The sequence below is a fragment of the Syngnathoides biaculeatus genome, chromosome 22 (genome assembly GCF_019802595.1).
Source record: "Syngnathoides biaculeatus isolate LvHL_M chromosome 22, ASM1980259v1, whole genome shotgun sequence".
NCBI classification, from domain to species: domain Eukaryota; kingdom Metazoa; phylum Chordata; class Actinopteri; order Syngnathiformes; family Syngnathidae; genus Syngnathoides; species Syngnathoides biaculeatus.
In genome coordinates, this window is record NC_084661.1 from 16,125,900 (window position 1) to 16,143,505 (window position 17,606).

The 17,606-nt window shown below is 47.9% G+C and overlaps 1 protein-coding gene across 2 annotated transcripts; it reads right to left on the reverse strand.

The window, feature by feature from the left end:
• Window positions 1-270: 270 nt before the first annotated feature.
• tbkbp1 (TBK1 binding protein 1) lies at window positions 271-17,279 on the reverse strand. 2 transcript variants are annotated; one of them, XM_061810533.1, is made up of 9 exons: window positions 17,028-17,279; window positions 12,745-12,870; window positions 11,001-11,099; window positions 10,780-10,927; window positions 8,395-8,597; window positions 7,564-7,625; window positions 5,407-5,522; window positions 2,604-3,367; window positions 271-1,575 (listed from the first exon to the last, which is right to left on the reverse strand). In XM_061810533.1, the coding sequence occupies exons 1-9, from the start codon at window positions 17,277-17,279 to the stop codon at window positions 1,447-1,449; spliced, it is 1,899 nt and encodes a 632-aa protein (XP_061666517.1). In that variant the 3' UTR covers window positions 271-1,446. The 2 variants fall into 2 exon arrangements, with proteins under 2 accessions (XP_061666517.1, XP_061666516.1); XM_061810532.1 differs by having other exon boundaries at window positions 11,001-11,105.
• Window positions 17,280-17,606: the final 327 nt, after the last annotated feature.

The window sequence follows — 17,606 nt, forward strand, 5'->3', positions numbered from 1 at the left end:
TTTTAATTGTACTTTTAATCATTTTAATGTAGTCGTCATTGGGGATGATGATGCTTTCCTTTTTTAAAAAAAAAAAAGTATCCAATAAAATAATTGGTGCAATAATAAAAAAATAAGATCTTAAATACAATTGAAACACGATGTTATGAAAATAAACTACATGCAATTAATATTTGTTTACATATATATATATATATATATATATATATATATATATATATATATAAAAATAAACATCTGTAAATACATTGGATTTTTTTGGGGGGGTTTTGTTCAATAATTTGGGTGAGTAAAATTACATATGAATATACTTGAAAAATGAGAATGATGATGGATGATCATTTTCCCATCAAAAGACATTATTTATACACTTTGCCGCCGAATTCATGAACTGGCCCAATACTTTTGTCCCCAGCATTTTGTTTTTTTATTTTATTTTATTTTAGGAAGACTCGCGTTGCTTGTCACCTGTTTTTGTTTTTTTTTTATGTACACTGTGTGAAAACATGTCACCAGCCCCAAATATGTGCTGCAAAAATATATATATTTTTTGCCTTAACAGATTCAAAATAGAAATAATAATGTAATTTATATAATAAGTTATAATAATGATAATAATGAAAAAAAAAAGTTTATCGGGTTGGGGGTGGTTGAGACAGACAGGTTAAAAATGAATGTAAAGTGCTAATATCCATTTTTTTCTTATTCTTCCTTTTTTTAAAAAATCGGGCCGCGAGCGTAAAAGTTCTAACGTGAGCACAAAACGTTGCATGCCGGCGCCGCTCGCTCGACTTTGAAGCTTCGAAGGTGACGCCAACGTGCGGCGCCGCCGGACCGACCGCCGTTGATTCGGGGGAAAAAAAACAACAAAAAAAGCCAAAGAAAAAGCACGTGATCGGACTCACAATTCCACAAGAGGGAGCCGTGCACCTGGCGGGGGGGGGGCAAAACTCCAGAAACTGTCTGTGGGAATTTGCGGGAATTTATAGGAATGAAACGGGAATTTACCAAATGAAAGCCTGGATTGTGAAAAATGAATTTAAATGCACTTCAAAGGGCGCAAATTCCCCATAAAAATGCCAATTATTGACTTACATTATTGTAAACCATTATAAAAAAAATTACACCCATTTTTTTCCAAATTTGCACTGATCGCAAAAAAAGTGCACCCCCCCCTCAAAAAAAAGGGAGAAAATATAATAGTGTAATGCCCTCGCATGTAGGCAAGGACAGCTACTGTTGCATGGGGGGGAAAAAATACCCTCAAAATTCCCATGAATTTCAATAAATTAAATGAATTCCTTCGTTTAACGTCACGTGGAAATTTAGCAGCAACTTTCCAGAAATTTTCCAACCCTACTTGCTCTTTTTTTTTGTTTGTTTTTTTTTGCGTGAAAAGGATGAGAAAACAAAAAGTCGTGCAACCCTCCTCGGTCGCCATGGCGATCAGATCTTGCTGTTCTCCAGGTGGGAGTCAATGTGCTTGATGAGGGCGTCGTCAGGGTAACCGACGGGGAACATCAGCTGGCAGAGCGGGCAGCTCCGCACGTCGCTCTCCTCCGTCTCCATCCAGAGCTGCGGAGCGACACGGGTGGCCGGTTAGACGCCGCAGCCCCGCCGTGAGTCACTCGCGCGCGGCGGAAATAGACTCGGCGAGTCGATAACGACTGACTCACTCGCGCCCACGCCGTCGCCCCGGTGCCAAACGTCAGCGCCAAAACTAGCGTTAGCGTCGGCCTTTTTTCCCTTTGAGGTCGGAAGCGGCAAATTAACACGAAAATCGGATCTGCTTTTAGCGACGCCGGTGTCACATCCTGACGTTTGAAAAAGAGCACGCTTGCTGTTTGGACCCGTTTGCGACCCGTTTGCTGCTCTCTCGGCACTTTCTCCTCTCAAAAGTGATTTCGCCAAATTACTTCATATTTCTTCCGTTTTTCTATCCAAAATGTCGATTTGTCTATGAGAGCTATTAGCTAGCTATTAGCGATTAGGTATTAGCTAGCGATTAGCGAGTAGCTGTTAGCTGAGTTTCGTGCGACATGATGCGGTTTTGTTGACCATTTGGGTGTTTAAACGTGAAATTATGGATCAGTTTTACGGTAAACTTGGACAATGTGACACATAAACGGCTCGAAGCAAGCAGGCGTCGCTACGTATTTGAGGAACTGTGCGAGGGGGAGGGTGGGAACACGTGCTAACGAATATTTTGTTTGTATAAAACGTGTTGGCTGTTTAAAACGTTTTTTTTTTTCTTCCCCCAATATGCTTTTATGATCGCATATTTTCACCTATCGCAGGTGGGAACATACCAAGGATGATAAACGGAGAAAGTCCGACTGCAAATATCGAAAATCAACATGTTGCTAATTGCCTGTAGATGCTACAAACTAGCGTCAAAACACGTTTTTCGCGATTAAATGAAGCTCCTCCACTCAGTTTAACAAAGTTTCTCCGCACCAAGCTGCCACTAGTCGGGTCCAAAGCAATAGTTTTGTATTGGATAAGCCCGAAAATGTGCAAATGTGTCCAAATTGCAAACGTACACGTTAGCATGCTAACAAAACCTGCATGCAGGAATACGAACGCGGAGCGTCAACACTTACGTTGATGGAGGGCCACGACTGAGCGTGTTCGGCCAGCACGTAGCCGGGCTGGGGGCGGCACCCCAGGGCGTTGGGGCACTGGGGGGCGGGGAAGACCGAGCAGGAGGCCGGACCCCTCATGGCGCCCCCGGGCAAGGCGGTGGACAGCGTGCCCAGAGTCCTGGGCGGGCTGATGGGATGCGGGCAGTTCCACTCCTCCTCGTCTTCCGAGGACTGCGGGGGCGGCGGCGGGGGCGGGGCCTGCGGGGAGGGGGGCGGCGGCGGCTCGAAGCGCAGAGGAAAGGGCATCTCCCTGGCGTGGCGCACGGCGCTGTCGTCGCCTCCTCCGGCGCCGCCCTGGTGGGACGACGTCGCCCCTCTGTGCTGGAGGCCGCAGTGACTCGTCTGTTTGGAGTAGCCCTCCGCGAAGGGGCGGGGCTTAGGCAGCGTGGACACGGGGTCCAGGGAGAAGCGCGGCGGGCAATGGTACGCCGACGGGTCGGTCACCTCCGAGTAGCTGCGGCGGCCCTGGAAGCTGGCGCGGAGGTGCTGGCTGGGCGGCCGGCACGAGTACGAGGCCGGGCCCCCGTCGCCGACGTCCAGCAGGGGGGAGCGGCGGTGCGTGTCGGGCGAGAGGCGCTGCAGCACGGGCGAGCGCCGCTGCGGGATGGGCGAGTGGTGCGCGGGCGCGGGGGGCGCCGCCGGCGAGTGGCGCTGGGATCCGGGCGAGTGGCGCTGGGATCCGGGCGAGTGGCGCTGGTGGTGGATGGGCGAGTGCAACTGGACTGCGAGCATAAAATTGGCACGCAAATTCGTCAGCGCTTTTCAAAATGACATTTTCTTAGCTGCTTATCCTCACGAGGGAGTGCTGGAGCCTATCCCAGATGTCGACGGGCAGGAAGTGGGGGCTACGCCCCGAACTGGTCGCCAGCCAATCGCACAAAATTACTCCATGTCTTTTCAAATCAAATCTGTACCAAATATTGTTTTAACTTTCAATTAATAGATTAGTTCCGTTCCAAGTATAATATTTAGGTGCCCTGCGATTGGCTGGCAACCAGTTCAGGACCTCCCGCCCCGTTGACAGCTGGGATAGGCTCCGGCAATGCCCGCGACCCTTGTGAGGATAAGCGGCAAAGAAAATGGACGGATGGATATATTATTTAGTTCCCAACAGCTTGTTCTTTTTTCTTTTTTTTAAGAGTTTTTCTTGGCTGCATTGCTTCTAAATATTTCGAAATATGAGCGTCATTTTTTTTTGTCCAATCAGATTTCAGCCTCTCAGTGTTGCCATGTGAATCTAATCTGCCCTTTCGTGGCCTTTTTGATCACATTTCCAGTTTGGCGAAGGCAATAATTTTCCGTCCTCTGATTGGTTCATCAGAGAAAAATGATAAACAATAAACAAAACACATGAACAAGTTTGATAAACAGCATCTCGGGTGACTTTGACATATTTTGTTGAATTTCCTGACCTTTTGCTCTCTCTAAATATGATTGTGAACCGCTCCTGATGACGTGCGTGGCACCGACGCGTGCTGTTCTATTCCATTTTAATTTTTTTTTCATTTTTTTGTGGCATGTCGAAAGAGGTTTGTAAATACCACGAGATTGTTGACAAGTTTCCCGTAACGCTTACGCCCGCCAAAAAAAAAAAGGAAACGTTCTGTGCTGTCAGATGGGCGGAGGTGACAAAAAGGAGCCGCCGACACCCTCAGCTGCTTATTTGAAATCGGTCAGCGTCTTCCGTCCATAGATGCAATCAATATTTTGCATATCGGCGTGCATATCGTTATGTTTTAGCCTCATTTCTTGTGCCGTTCTTCTCAAATTTTGAGCTTGCAATATTGTTCACGCATATCAAACAGATGTTTTACATCCGTCACGTATTGGGTGTTATCAATTATAATTATATTTTTTATATATTTATATATCATATATGTTTAGATTGAAATGTACAAATATTTATATATATTTATTTGATTTTGTATTCTTTATTGTATATGTTTTAATTTCATTTAATAATTATTAATTATTATTGCAAGTATAAATAATGATATTATTATATCACTTCATAACGCCATACTTCCCATGTTGCTACATTAATTTAAATTACTGTAGCATAATTAGACTAAATTTAATACTGGACTTGCCATACAGCAACATCTTCTTGGGTGCTTTTTAAAAATTATTTTCTACGTAATAACGTGAAACGAATCACGTTCTAACGTAGAACATATCACGTTATAACGTAAAAGGTTCAGATTACAATGTGTAATTAACCACATTATAACGTGAAACATATCATGTTATAACATGAAACATCCATCCCAAAAAAGAAAAAAAAATGTCACTATCACGTTATAACTTGACGTTTCACGTTAAAATGTGGTTAATTACATGTTGTAACGTGAAACATATCATGTTATAACATGAAAAATCCACATTACGATGTGAAACATATCACGTTATAACGTGTTAGTGACCTTTTTTTTGTGGTAGCAATACGCTTCTGTACAATATAAGGTTAATAAAATAGTACTGACTGAGATAAGAATTTGAAAGGTTATAAAAATCTAAATAAATGAGTATCTCATACTCGTGACAGGAGCTGACGTTAGTTTAAAACGGTAAACGCTGTGGAAAAACTAAAATGATTGATCTGGTTTCATTTTTCATCGCGCAAAAACAGGGGTGTGTAGACTTTTGAGATATCTTCTGTGACTTTGTATCTCCCTGTTCCTGGCCAAAAACGTGATGATGTGTTGAATGTTTCTGTGCCTCTGCGCCCACCCACCCGGGGGGCGCCCCCACCCGGCCCCACCTGGACTGTGCTGCTCCTGCGAGGCTTTCCTCAGGATCTCCGTCTGCTTGGAGCTCAGCGCTCGCAGGCGGCTCAGCTCCTCCGTCAGCTCCGTGTAGGCCAGCGCCAGGTTGACCCTTGGGGGGAAAAAGAGCAGAATCCTTCTCGTCACGGAACCTCGCAAAGTCAGTAGGTTTCTTTCGACTTGTCCCGTTAGGGGTCGCGGCAGCCGTAAACTTGACAAAAACTGCGATCCGCACGTGTACGTCACTCACTCGGGCGTGGTCAGTCATGCCCGCAGATATAAAAAGTTACAGGTGTGTGTTCTGGTTGTAATTATGAGTGTACCCCTTTAAGAGCGGAGGGGGGTGGTGCCAGGTAAACTAGGAGAGTGTGCGACAAGTGCGCAGTGGCGCAGCTTAGACGGAAACTACACAAAATAAGCGACGTATTTCTACTCGTAATAAATTTTACGCGGGTGATTTTTCGTGCGTACGCGCCAGTCAACTCACAGTAACTGTGGCAAAGATTCTCCATAATTTCAAAATACGTCCTTGACACCAATTTTCTCTTTCTATTGGCACCATATTGCAGCAGCATCAGGCTCGAGAGAGTCCTACGACCGCAAATAGGTGAGTTTTTCAGCACACTGCCAATTTATGTTGAACAAAACAATTTTTTGGAGCCGGGTGGCGGTTTGGTACATTTTTTTTTTTTTGCGCGTTTCATATATTCCACGGCAACCTTTGAAGTGCGTGACACGATTTGAAAGTCGAGTAAGCTCGACCACGGAAAGGATTCCACCGCCTCGGCGAGCCACGTCATGCCCGCACGAATCTCGCGCTTTCTCTTTTGTTTTTGGATCCGTCGAGATTTTGAGAGTGCCAGTCGAGAGCAGGGAGCGCCCGAACTCACTTCAACCCGAATAGATGAGTTTTGTGAGTGCGCGTTTTCGCTGAAGTTGAGTCACGCAGGAAGACAATGGCCATTACAAGAAGGGGGAAACATGATATTAATCTACAAAGATCACCGGCCGGGCTCTTCGAGTCATTTTTTTCCTTCATTTTTTCTAATTAGCTAGCATGTGTTCTCTCTTTTTTTTTTATTATTATTATTATTTTTTTTTTACATGAATTCCTCGTTGTTTTGGATGGAAAAAGTCAAAGCAGTGATTGAAAAAAAAAAAAAGGCTCCGGCACTCCCTTGTGAGGATAAGCGGAAACGAAAATAAAAAATGGATGGATTATCAACAGTCCTGTGCTGTTATTCATATAATAATATGTGTTACATGAATGTAACCCTAACCCTAAATCGTCGGCCTCACAGTCCCGAGGACCCGGGTTCGATCCCCGGCCCCGCCTGTGTGGAGTTTGCGTGTTCTCCCTGCGTCGGTTTTCTCCGGGTGGGCACTCCGGTTTCCCTCCCACACCCCCCCCCCCCAAAAAATGCGATATTAATCGTCATGTCATTATCCAGGCCGCTTATCCTCAGAATGGTTGCAGGAAAGCTGGAGCCTATCCCAGATAAAGGCCAAAGGCGGACCACACCCTGAACTGGTCGCCAGTCAGTCTGTCATCGACACCGACGCTGAGCGGGAATCGATCCCACGCTGCCCGCACCACCACTACACCATCAGTGACTCGCAACATTAATTGGACACTTGAAATTGCCCCCAGGTGCGATTGTGATCACGGCTGTTTGTCCCGATGTGCCCTGCGATGGTCTGGCGACCGGTTCGGGGCGCACCCCGGCTCCTGCCCCGTTGACAGCTGGGATAGGCTCCGGCGCGGCCCTCGTGAGGATAAGCGGCAAAGAAGATGGAAGCCGACTTGGCCCTAAATGTGTTTATTTCCGGCCCCTTTTCCAAACAAAAATGAACAAAAAAAATCGCCGAAATATGTCGCGAGCCGACTTTCGAGAACGGCGCCGTTTACGCTAAACGCTGGAAATGACGAGAAGGCTTCGGGGGGGGCCTCTCGGTGGGAGGACGCGAAAGCGGTGAGTCAAGCCCGCCGATGGGGGGGGGGGACAAAACGAAAAACCAAACCCAACCAAAAAAACTTCCACTTTCATTTCGCCACCACTTCAATCCCTTTTTGGGGCTTTCGACGAGTTGTGGTCCGCTTTTGTCTTTCGCTTCTGATTTCATATTTTAAACGGCGCCGCTTCCTCACTTACTGCTCGTCTCCCACCTTCTTGATCCACTCCACGTCGCACTGCTTGCACGGCGACGACATCTCCTGCCAAAATATGAAATTGGCTTAGCTTAGCTTAGCTTAGCACACGGCAAAGGAGGCGAAAGAAGAAAAAAAAATAGTCCTACAAGTAAAGCGGGATGATTGATTGAGCTTTTTTTTTTTTTTATCATTTATTTGACTTCATTTGATTGGATTGGATTAATCAATTTCATAATAGCGTATTATATATATAATACAACTTGAACTGAGAATGAGTACTTTATTTACTCGGGGCATAGCTTTGTCTAATTGGGGGGGGGGGAGAAAAGTGCTTGGCCGCCACCTTGTGGCACCTAGAGCCATTCTTTTGTTTTCAGCCTTACACCCCCCCCAAAAATGTATTTAAACGAGGAAAAAATATCACTCATAATATTGTAGTTTGCAAAAACAGACATGAATTACATAATTCAATAGAATTTAAAAGAATTCAACGATTTTAGTCATACTATCAATCAAATGGGCCACTGCTCTTTTGTGGTGCGCCCACCTGGGGGCAGCATAAGACGGGCAAACGGAAATACTGTCCGTTGAGACGTCTCAACTCCTCTCACACATCATCAGGACGTCACTAATATTACTCGATCTACACAGACGATAAAGAATATATGTCGAGCTTGATATTAAATTTCAATTCTGAGTTGCAGAAAACTGCTTGTAGTCTATTTTTGAATAGTCATAATAATAATAAGATAATAAACGGGTTCAAAAACTTATAATAAATCAGGAAAAATGAATCCCGGTGGGGGGGGGATAAAACCTCGCAGTCCCTCACCCTGTCCCGCTGGCCGCCCTGCAGCTGCCTGACGTCCTCCTTGAGGCGCTCGCACTGCGCCTTGAGCTCCTCCTCCCGCCGGGCCGCCCCCTGGGCCTCGTGCCGAGCCCCCTCCAGCTCGGCCTCCAGCCGCTGCACCTTCAGGTCCGACAGGGCGTCCAGGCTGCGCGAGCTCTGCAGGGTCAGGGCGGGGCAGTCCAGCACTTCGGGGCGAGAAGAAAAAAACAAACAAACAAACAAAAAAAAAAAACGGGCGTCAAAAGTACGCCCGACGCCGCGGCGTTTGAGCGGAGGAAAACGGGGGAGGGGGGCGGACGCCTACAAGGGAAATGTGGTGCTTGGACAAAAGTATCGGGACGCCTCCGCGACGTGTACAAGAAGTGAAAATATGATTGGGCAAAAATATTGGGACACCCGCAGGAAGTGAAATAGGAAGTTTGGTGGGGGGGTGAAAAAAAATTATTGGTACACATACGGGAAGAATTACATTTTTGGGGTGGAAAAGTATTGGGACGCCGCCCGGAAGAACAAATGTGGGGGTTCAGACAAAAGTATCGGGACACCCTCAAGAGAGGTGAAATGTGGAAGGAGTTTGGACAAAAGTGTTGGGACACCGATGGGGGGGGGGCAGATGTGAACCTCGAAGAAATGTAAGAAGTGAAGAAAAGCTGGAAAAAAAAAAGTAAAATGTGGACTTTGGACAAAAGTATTGGGACAACTACCAAAAAAAATGAAACGTGGAGTTTGGACAAAAGTGTTGGACAGGCCGATGGGGTGTGGGAGGGGCAGATGTGAACCTCTGGAGAAATGTAAGAAGTGAAGAAAAGTTGGAAAAAAAAAGTAAAATGTGGACTTTGGACAAAAGTATTGGGACAACTACCAAAAAAAAAGTAAAATGTGGACTTTAGACAAAAGTATTGAGACACCGATGGGGGGGGCAGATGTGAACCTCGGAGAAATGAAGAATGAAGAAAAGCTGAAAAAAAAAGTAAAATGTGGACTTTAGACAAAAGTATTGGTGACAACTACCAAAAAAAATGAAACGTGGAGTTGTACAAAAAGTGTTGGGACACCGATGGGGGGGCAGATGTGAACCTCGGAGAAATGTAAGAGTGAAGAAAAGCTGGAAAAAAAAAAAGTAAAATGTGGAACTTTGGACAAAAGTATTGAGACACGATGGGGGGGCAGATGTGTGAACCTCCTGAGAAATGTAGAAGGTGAAGAAAAGCTGGAAAAAAAAAGTAAAATGTGGACTTTAGACAAAAGTATTTGTGACAACTACCAAAAAAAATGAAACGTGGAGTTTGGACAAAAGTGTTGGGACACCGATGGGGGGGGCAGATGTGAACCTCGGAGAAATGTAAGAAGTGAAGAAAAGTTGGAAAAAAAAAAGTAAAATGTGGACTTTGGACAAAAGTATTGGGACAACTACCAAAAAAAATGAAACGTGGAGTTTGGACAAAAGTATTGAGACACCGATGGGGGGGCAGATGTGAACCTCGGAGAAATGTAAGAAGTGAAGAAAAGCTGGAAAAAAAAAAGTAAAATGTGGACTTTAGACAAAAGTATTGAGACACCGATGGGGGGGCAGATGTGAACCTCGGAGAAATGTAAAAGTGAGAAAACTGGAAAAAAAAAATTAAATGTGGACTTTAGACAAAAGTATTGTGACAACTACCAAAAAAAATGAAACGTGGAGTTTGGACAAAAGTATTGGGACAACTACCAAAAAAAAATGAAACGTGGAGTTTGGACAAAAGTGTTGGGACACCGATGGGGGGGGGGGCAGATGTGAACCTCGGAGAATTGTAAGAAGTGAAGAAAAGTTGGAAAAAAAAAGTAAAATGTGGACTTTGGACAAAAGTATTGGGACAACTACCAAAAAAAATGAAACGTGGATTGTTTGGACAAAAGGTATTGAGACACACCGATGGGGGCAGATGTGAACCTCGGAGAAATGTAAGAATTGAAAAAAGCTGGAAAAAAAAAAAGTAAAATGTGGACTTTAGACAAAAGTATTGAGACACCGATGGGGGGGCAGATGTGAACCTCGGAGAAATGTAAGAAGTGAAGAAAAGCTGGAAAAAAAAAGTAAAATGTGGACTTTAGACAAAAGTATTGGGACAACTACCAAAAAAAATGAAACGTGGAGTTTGGACAAAAGTGTTGGGACACCGATGGGGGGGGGGCAGATGTGAACCTCGGAGAAATGTAAGAAGTGAAGAAAAGCTGGAAAAAAAAAAAGTAAAATGTGAACTTTGGACAAAAGTATTGGGACAACTACCAAAAAAAAAAAAGAAATGTGGAGTTTGGACAAAAGTATTGAGGCAGAGAATTTTGCCCCCGGCGGAGGTTCCGGAAGGACGACCCGACGCCGACACTCACTGTGCACGTCGGGCCCGGCGTGCAGCTGCAGGTACTGCATGTCTTTGCTGTGGAGCTGCAAGTTGAGCTTGTGCAGGGAATTGTCCCGTTGCCGCAGCGCCGCCTCCAGGCCGAGGATGCGCTCCACGTGCTTCTCCACCAGGCCCGTCTGAAAAAGGGACACGCCCGACACCGTCAAGAACCTCCCGCCGAAACCGCACGACGGCGGCGGAGGCGGGCACCATCTTGTCCAAGTCCCGCTGGAGGTTACTCTTCTCCATGTGGATCTTCTCGTAGGCCTGGATCACATCCTCCAGCTGCTCCTCGCGCTCTTTCCTCTTCTGCAGCTGCGACGGCAGAAAAAGGGAACACGGCGGCGCGCTTTTGTTACTCCGCAAAGAAGAAGAAGAAGAAGTCTGGCGAAGGGAAAGAGGCCAGCGATGGCGGCGAGGGAGACGTTGTGTAAGAGGAGGAGGAGGAGGAGGAGGAGGAGGAAGGCCCTTTTAGGGCAGACGGCGGCTCCCGTCATCAGATTCGACGCTTAACGCGTCCCAGGATGCTTTGCCTTGTTTGCGGCGCGCCCTCATTAAGAAGACTTGCAACCAATTTTTTTGCGAGAAGCCGAAAATGCGCCAAATAACCCCCCCCCCTCCCCCCCACCGTCTCTTTTTAAGACGCGAGCGGCAACGCGTCCTTTCCACCAGATGACGAGTCGGAAGTCGGCTTTGAGTCAAGTCGAGTCCCGCGAACGTCAAAGTTGAATGTTTCGGACGTTTTTCTAAAATGTGCCGATTCCGTCTGACTTTGGCCTTTGGGCCTGGCATTTTGACAGCTCGCCAGTTGAAGAAACTTCATAGACTCGCTCGTCATTTCGAGAAAAAAAAAAAAAAAAAAAAAAAACAGTTTGGGATTTTTTTAAAATTTAAAGAAAAAGTTATCTGCACATGCAGGCACATTGGCCGGTTATGGGTGGAGATTAAGTCCACAAAAAAATAAAATAAAAATGAAAAATCTGTAAAGAACTCAACACATTGCGTGGCCTAAATATCATTTTTAACCACTAGCAGAGGAGAAATGTGAACAAAACATCCATCCATTTTCTTAAATTTCTTAAAAATTGAGTACAACTCAACTGCCCCCCCCCCAAAAAAAAAACAAAATCAGAGGGAGGTTAAAGTAAAATGTGTTTGCATAAGTATGCACACCCCATAATAACTGTACAGAATAAAACATGCATCCCTCCATCCATTTTCTTTGCCACTTATCCTCACGAGGGTCGCAGGGTGAGCTAGAGCCTATCCCAGCTGTCAACGGCCAGGAGGTGGGGGACACCCTGAACTGGTCGCCAGCCAATCGCAGGGCACATGGAGACAAGCAACCGCATTCACGATCACACCAAGGGGCAATTTTAGACTTTCTAATTAATGTTGCATGTTTTTGGGATGTGGGAGGAAACCGGAGTGCCCACCCGGAGAAAACCCACGCAGGCACGGGGAGAACATGCAAACTCCACACAGGCGGGGCCGGCATCGAACCCGGGTCCTCAGAACTGTGAGCCCAACGCTTTAGCAGCTGAGTCACCATGCCGCCAGCTAACAAAACATAAGGTTCGGCCAAAGCCATGTCTAATGTAAAAAAAACAAAAAACTTTGGCACATATTGTGGCCAAGGAACATAGGACTGAGGGGAGGAGCTTCATTCAGCCAGGCCTTAGCCTTGTCTAATAGGAACAACGCGTCTTTGCTGCCATCTTGTGGCAACTGTAGGATTTTACAGACTTTTGGGGTTGGTGTCAAACACTTGTGGACGTTTGCAATGCCCAAGCGGCGAACCGCTGGTATGTGGGTGTCCGACCATTGACGGGCTTAAATTCCAAACCCCCCCAAATTTTTTTTTTTTTTTTTTTTGGGGTGGCGGGGCTCCCCCCCCACCCCACCCCACCCCACCCCACCCCACCCCACTCGATCACTTGAACCGCGTTCCCACCTCGTGCGTCAGGATGTTGACCCTCTGCTGCAGGTTGTCGTTCTCCGAGTGCAGCAGCGCCGTCTCCTTGCTCTCGAAGGAGCAGTACGAGTTGGCGTCCTCGCCGAACTCGCTGATCATCGGGAACTGAAAAACATGCGGCGGGGAAAAAAAATCGAGTTTATTTTTTTTCGGGTTCGAGGGCCCGACTTCCAATCTCGGCATTCTGAAAATGCGCGCGTTAGGTTCGTTGAAGACCCGAACCGCCCGCACGGGTGAACGTGAGTAGAACCGATCCGTTTGATTCGATGTTACCACATGACGAGAGATCTTTCTGCTGCATTGACGCTAAACCATAGAAAGGGGGCGCTGTTTCGAAATCGACATCACAAGCTGAAGCATCAGACAAGCGCGTGCTCTGCTGTACAAAAATGAACACAAAATTATCAAATGAACCGATGACCTTTTTTTTTTTTGTTTGCCTTTTCTCAAGAGCTGGAGTTGGCGCAGTGTATTAAAATAGGATTTTCATTTTTTTTTTTTCTTTTTTAGTAGATCCACACGTGGGGGTGTAGTGAGGATTTCTTTTGTGTGTGTCTGCTATGTATAAATTGAAAGTGCGAGTTCGCACGCGGCGACTGCGTGGTCCATTGACGGAGACCTGCGGCGGAGGACGACACATTTCTCATGCAATAACGATAATATACAATACTATATAATAACATAAATGCAATAAGTAAATAAAATGCACGTTGTAAAACCGACAAAAAATATTCGGGAGTAGGTTCCCCCAATTAAAATAAAAATAAAAATATACATACATATATATAATTTGAAAAGCGGCAGGGTGTATCAGATGGAAAGCGTTGGCCTCACAGTTCTGAGGTCCCGGGTTCGATCCCGGACCCGCCTGTGTGGAGTTCGCATGTTCTACCCGCGCCTGCGTGGATTTTCTCCGGGTGGGCACTCCGGTTTCCGCCCGCATCCTCAAAAAACATGCGACATAAACTGTCATGTCATTATCCAAGTCGCTTATCCTCACAGGGGTTGCAGGAAAGCTGCAGCCTATCCCCAGCTAGCTTCGGGCGAAAGGCGGACTACACCCTGAACTGGTCGCCAGTCGGTCGCAGGGCAGGTATCGACAGCGTCAGTGAGCGGGAATCGATCCCACGCTGCCCGCACCAAAGGCAGGCGTGTGTACCGCTACACCATCGGCGACTCGCAACATCAATTGACCACTCTAAATTGCCCCTAGGTGCGATTGTGAGTCCTGGCCTGCTGGTCTCGATGTGCCCTGCAATTGGCTGGCGACCAGTTCGGGGTGTACCCCGCCTCCTGCCTGGTCACAGCTGAGCAGCGCTTCCTGTGACCCTTGTGAGGATAAGCGGCTAAGAAAATGCTCGGATGGAAATTGCCCCTCGGTGCGATTCTGAGCACGGCTGTTTGTCTCCATGTTCCCTGCGATTGGCCGGCAACCAGTTCAGGGTGTTGCCCGTTTCCTGCCTGTTCACAGCTCAGATAGGCTCCAGCACTCCCCACGACCATTGTTGAGGATAAGCGGCTAAGAAAATGGATGGATGGATAGAAATGGGAGAATATTGGGGAAGAAAAACATTGGGAAAAAGTAATTTATATGAATACCGTATCGACGTGTATGTACATCCCGTATTTGACGAGTTGAAGCGTTCCCGACACGAGAGTCGCGTTACGTAAGCAAGATCAACGAGCACATTTGCATTTAGAATGCCTTTCGTCGGCTTCGGGCGTTTTATTTGGTTTTGTTTCTCTTTTTTTTTGGGGGGGGGGGCGGAATTGTACCCCCACTTCTCTCACTTCCGCCGCCCCACCACCCCCTTTCCGCTCCCTGCGACGGGGTCGTGCGAGGGCTCGCTTTGACTCCCCCTTTTTTTTTTCCTCCCAATTTAGCCAAACTGCTTCCTTCCTGTCTTTGCTCAGTTAAACAGCGAAAGGCATTGCGCCCCCCCCCCCGCCGCCCCCCTCCCTCCCCAAGGGACCTACCCCACAAAAAAAAGCTCAACCTTTTTCCCTTTTTTTGAATCATGTTTTGATTTTTTTTTTTTTTTTGGGGGGGGGGTTAGTGAATCATGCATGTGATGAGACGATGCTTCAGACGGACCCCCCACCACCCTGCTGCCCCCCCCCCCGCCCCTAAATACTCATTTGTCTCTGCGGGCTTTGAGCACACTCGCTTACGAGATTATCCATCGTGCTCTTGTCGAGGGAGTAAATCGCAAAAAAAAACAACGAAAATTCCTCTTTTTTTTCCCAGCGTGTGGGTTATTATTTATGATTTTTCCTGTGTCTTAAGGAAAATGGACAGCGGTTCGGGGAAAATAAAAAAAAAAAAAAAGGGGGGGGGACATTGTGTTCCGTCCATTTCTTTTCCTCACTGGCGGAGTCAACCCCGCAGCCGACTTCGGAGCCGTCGCCGGCTCATTTCAGCTCGCGTATAAAACGATAAATTGCGTCATAATCACGCATTTAAGAGTCAATTTAGTGTTCAGTGACGCTCGGGCGCATGTTTTGGCAAGTCGGGAGTCACCGGGAAAGGCAGACAAAAGGTTTGATCACCACAGACTCAAGCCTCGAAACTCAGAGCAGCGGTGCAGACGTGTTGACCACTTCGCCACCGTGCTGCTCCTTCCTGCGGAATTTGTGACGCGCTTCCCTTCGTACGTATGAACCGCGATGAAATGGCGCAATACAATTAACACAACAGTTTTTTTTTTTTTCCTTTTGGGGGGGGGGGGGGTTCATCCTTGCGGGCTGGCGTGCAGCAATTCCAAAGGGAGGGAGCGAGGGAGGGAGGGGGGCGTGGCAACGGAGCGCTAGCGAGCGTAATGGAATAGCGTGGGAGGGAGAGAAGAAAGCAGGCAGAACGCTGAAAGAAAATGGAAAAGGAGGAAGATGCGGTGTCGGAATGGGGGGGTTGGGGGGGGGCAAAAATAAAAAGTCTGCTGGTGTTTTTCCAGGAAGTCCTCCACGAAGACGCTTTTGTTTGCGAGGGCATTTTAGGCCAGGGCGGCGACGCGGCGCTCGCCGTGATAGGTTGAGATGGCGTTGCTATGGCAACCACCCACATGGAAACGGGATGGTGGGTTTGGGTGGGGTGGTCGCGCGAAAGTGGACCCGTTGTGGCATCCCTGGCTCTGTCCAGGGTGCTGAAGCCGCAGCAGTTCGAAAGAATTGCATTGAAACGGATCCGGGCAGGAAGTCGGATTGAGAGTCGGAGTTTGTCCTTTTTGTCACCGATTTTGTTCAGAACTCTTGTGGACAGAATTTCTAGGGGCAGCCGAGGTGTCCGCTTTGGTGGCATCAGCGTCGCATTTCTGCTCTGGTTCTGTCGGCTTCATCAAGCCGAGATCGGCGACGCCCGCCGGAGCGGTTTGCAGCCGAGTGTGAGGCGGCCGTGATGAGACTCGGCACCTCGGTCGTCCGGGGGGTGGGCTGGGGAGGGGGGTGGGGGGGTGGGGGGGGGGGGGGGGGGGCTCAGTGTCGAGCCGCTGCTCCTCCGCATCGAGAGGAGCCAGATGAGGTGGCTGGGGAATCTGATCCGGATGCCTCCCGGACAAACCAACACCACTCCGCGTAACTTTTCCGCTCCCTGGACACCTTTTTCACATACCAGGGGAACAAAATCATTTTCGAAATATCATCTAATGAGCAATGCAAATTTGGGGCTTCCGAACGACGGGAGGGCCGATTTGGTCGCGCCGTCTTCGGCATTTGGGCACGCCGTGGCGGTTCATTCCGATCTTCAAAAGGCGGAATTTTCCGTGTGTTTTCGTAAGGCGCGAGCAAGAGTTGTGGTGAGTCACAAACATGAGCGTCTTCCATCTGGTGTGAGTCATGTGACGACCTCCCGGCTCCTTTTTTTGTTTGTAAAAATCCATTTTTATTTTATTATTATTTTTTTAAAATCCGCCTCCGAGCGGAGGGAGCGTGACGAGTCGCTCGGCTGGAAACGAACCGAGAGATGAATTCCCCGCGGTGGCCGTCAGAAGCCTCAAGACGTGGCAAAAAGTACTTTGCGCTCGTAGCCTGCGGAATCGCGGACACTCGGACGGGATCATCGCAGGGATTTTACACAAACCGTGACAACGGGGCGCTCTAAAGCGTGAAGGCCGTCTACACACCGTCAGATAGGAACCCCTCGCTATATTTAGGTTGAATGGTTATATAACTTTTGCCATAGATTTCAATCAATATCTTGTACTCGGCGCCATCCCCCGAAGCAAACCCCAAAAAACGCCCGCCCGACCGACAGGAAGCGGCGCGTTCACCTTGATCTCGTAGATCTTCAGCTTCCTCTTGATGCTGCTGTTCTCGCGCTCGAGGCCGCCCAGCCGGCTTTTGATGTCCTGGTAGGCGGCGATCAGGGCGAAGTGCGAGGACGAGTAGACGTCGTCGGCGGGGAGCGGCGGCGAGCGCCACCCCACGCCGCCGCAGCCGTCCTCCTTCAGGCCGCCGCCGCCGCCGTCGCCGGCCCCGCCCAGCAGGCCCAGCTCGCCGGCGCCGCCGAACAGAGATTGCATAGCCTCAGCCTGCACGGGCACATTTGCGCACTCATTAAATATGAAGCGGTTTGCTTTCAAAGGAGACGCGGGCTAAATTTGCGAGGGCGACGCGGCTGCGGATGGACTCTCGCCCTTCGTGTAGCGGCACGCGGGGGTCAGGGGTCAAGCCCGATCGCGGATAGCGAAAACTAAAATGTTTATTCCCAGCGTATGCGAAACAAACGGTTCATAAAAATGTTCATAATTGTAGTGCGCATTTGTTGCTGGCTTTATTATTATTATTATTATATTTATTCATTTATTTTTACGCGAGCCAGCCGACCGGTCGAACGATCCCGGCGACTT

Coding starts and splice junctions, on each gene's coding strand:
- tbkbp1 (XM_061810532.1), bottom strand. CDS start 17,279: ATGCAATCTCTGTTCGGCGGCGCCGGCGAGCTGGGCCTGCTGGGCGGG. Junction 8,598..10,779: donor CGCCGGGCCCGACGTGCACA/GTGAGTGTCGGC, acceptor CTCGCCCCGAAG/TGCTGGACTGCCCCGCCCTG. Junction 5,523..7,563: donor AAGAAGGTGGGAGACGAGCA/GTAAGTGAGGAA, acceptor TTTCCCCCCAAG/GGTCAACCTGGCGCTGGCCT.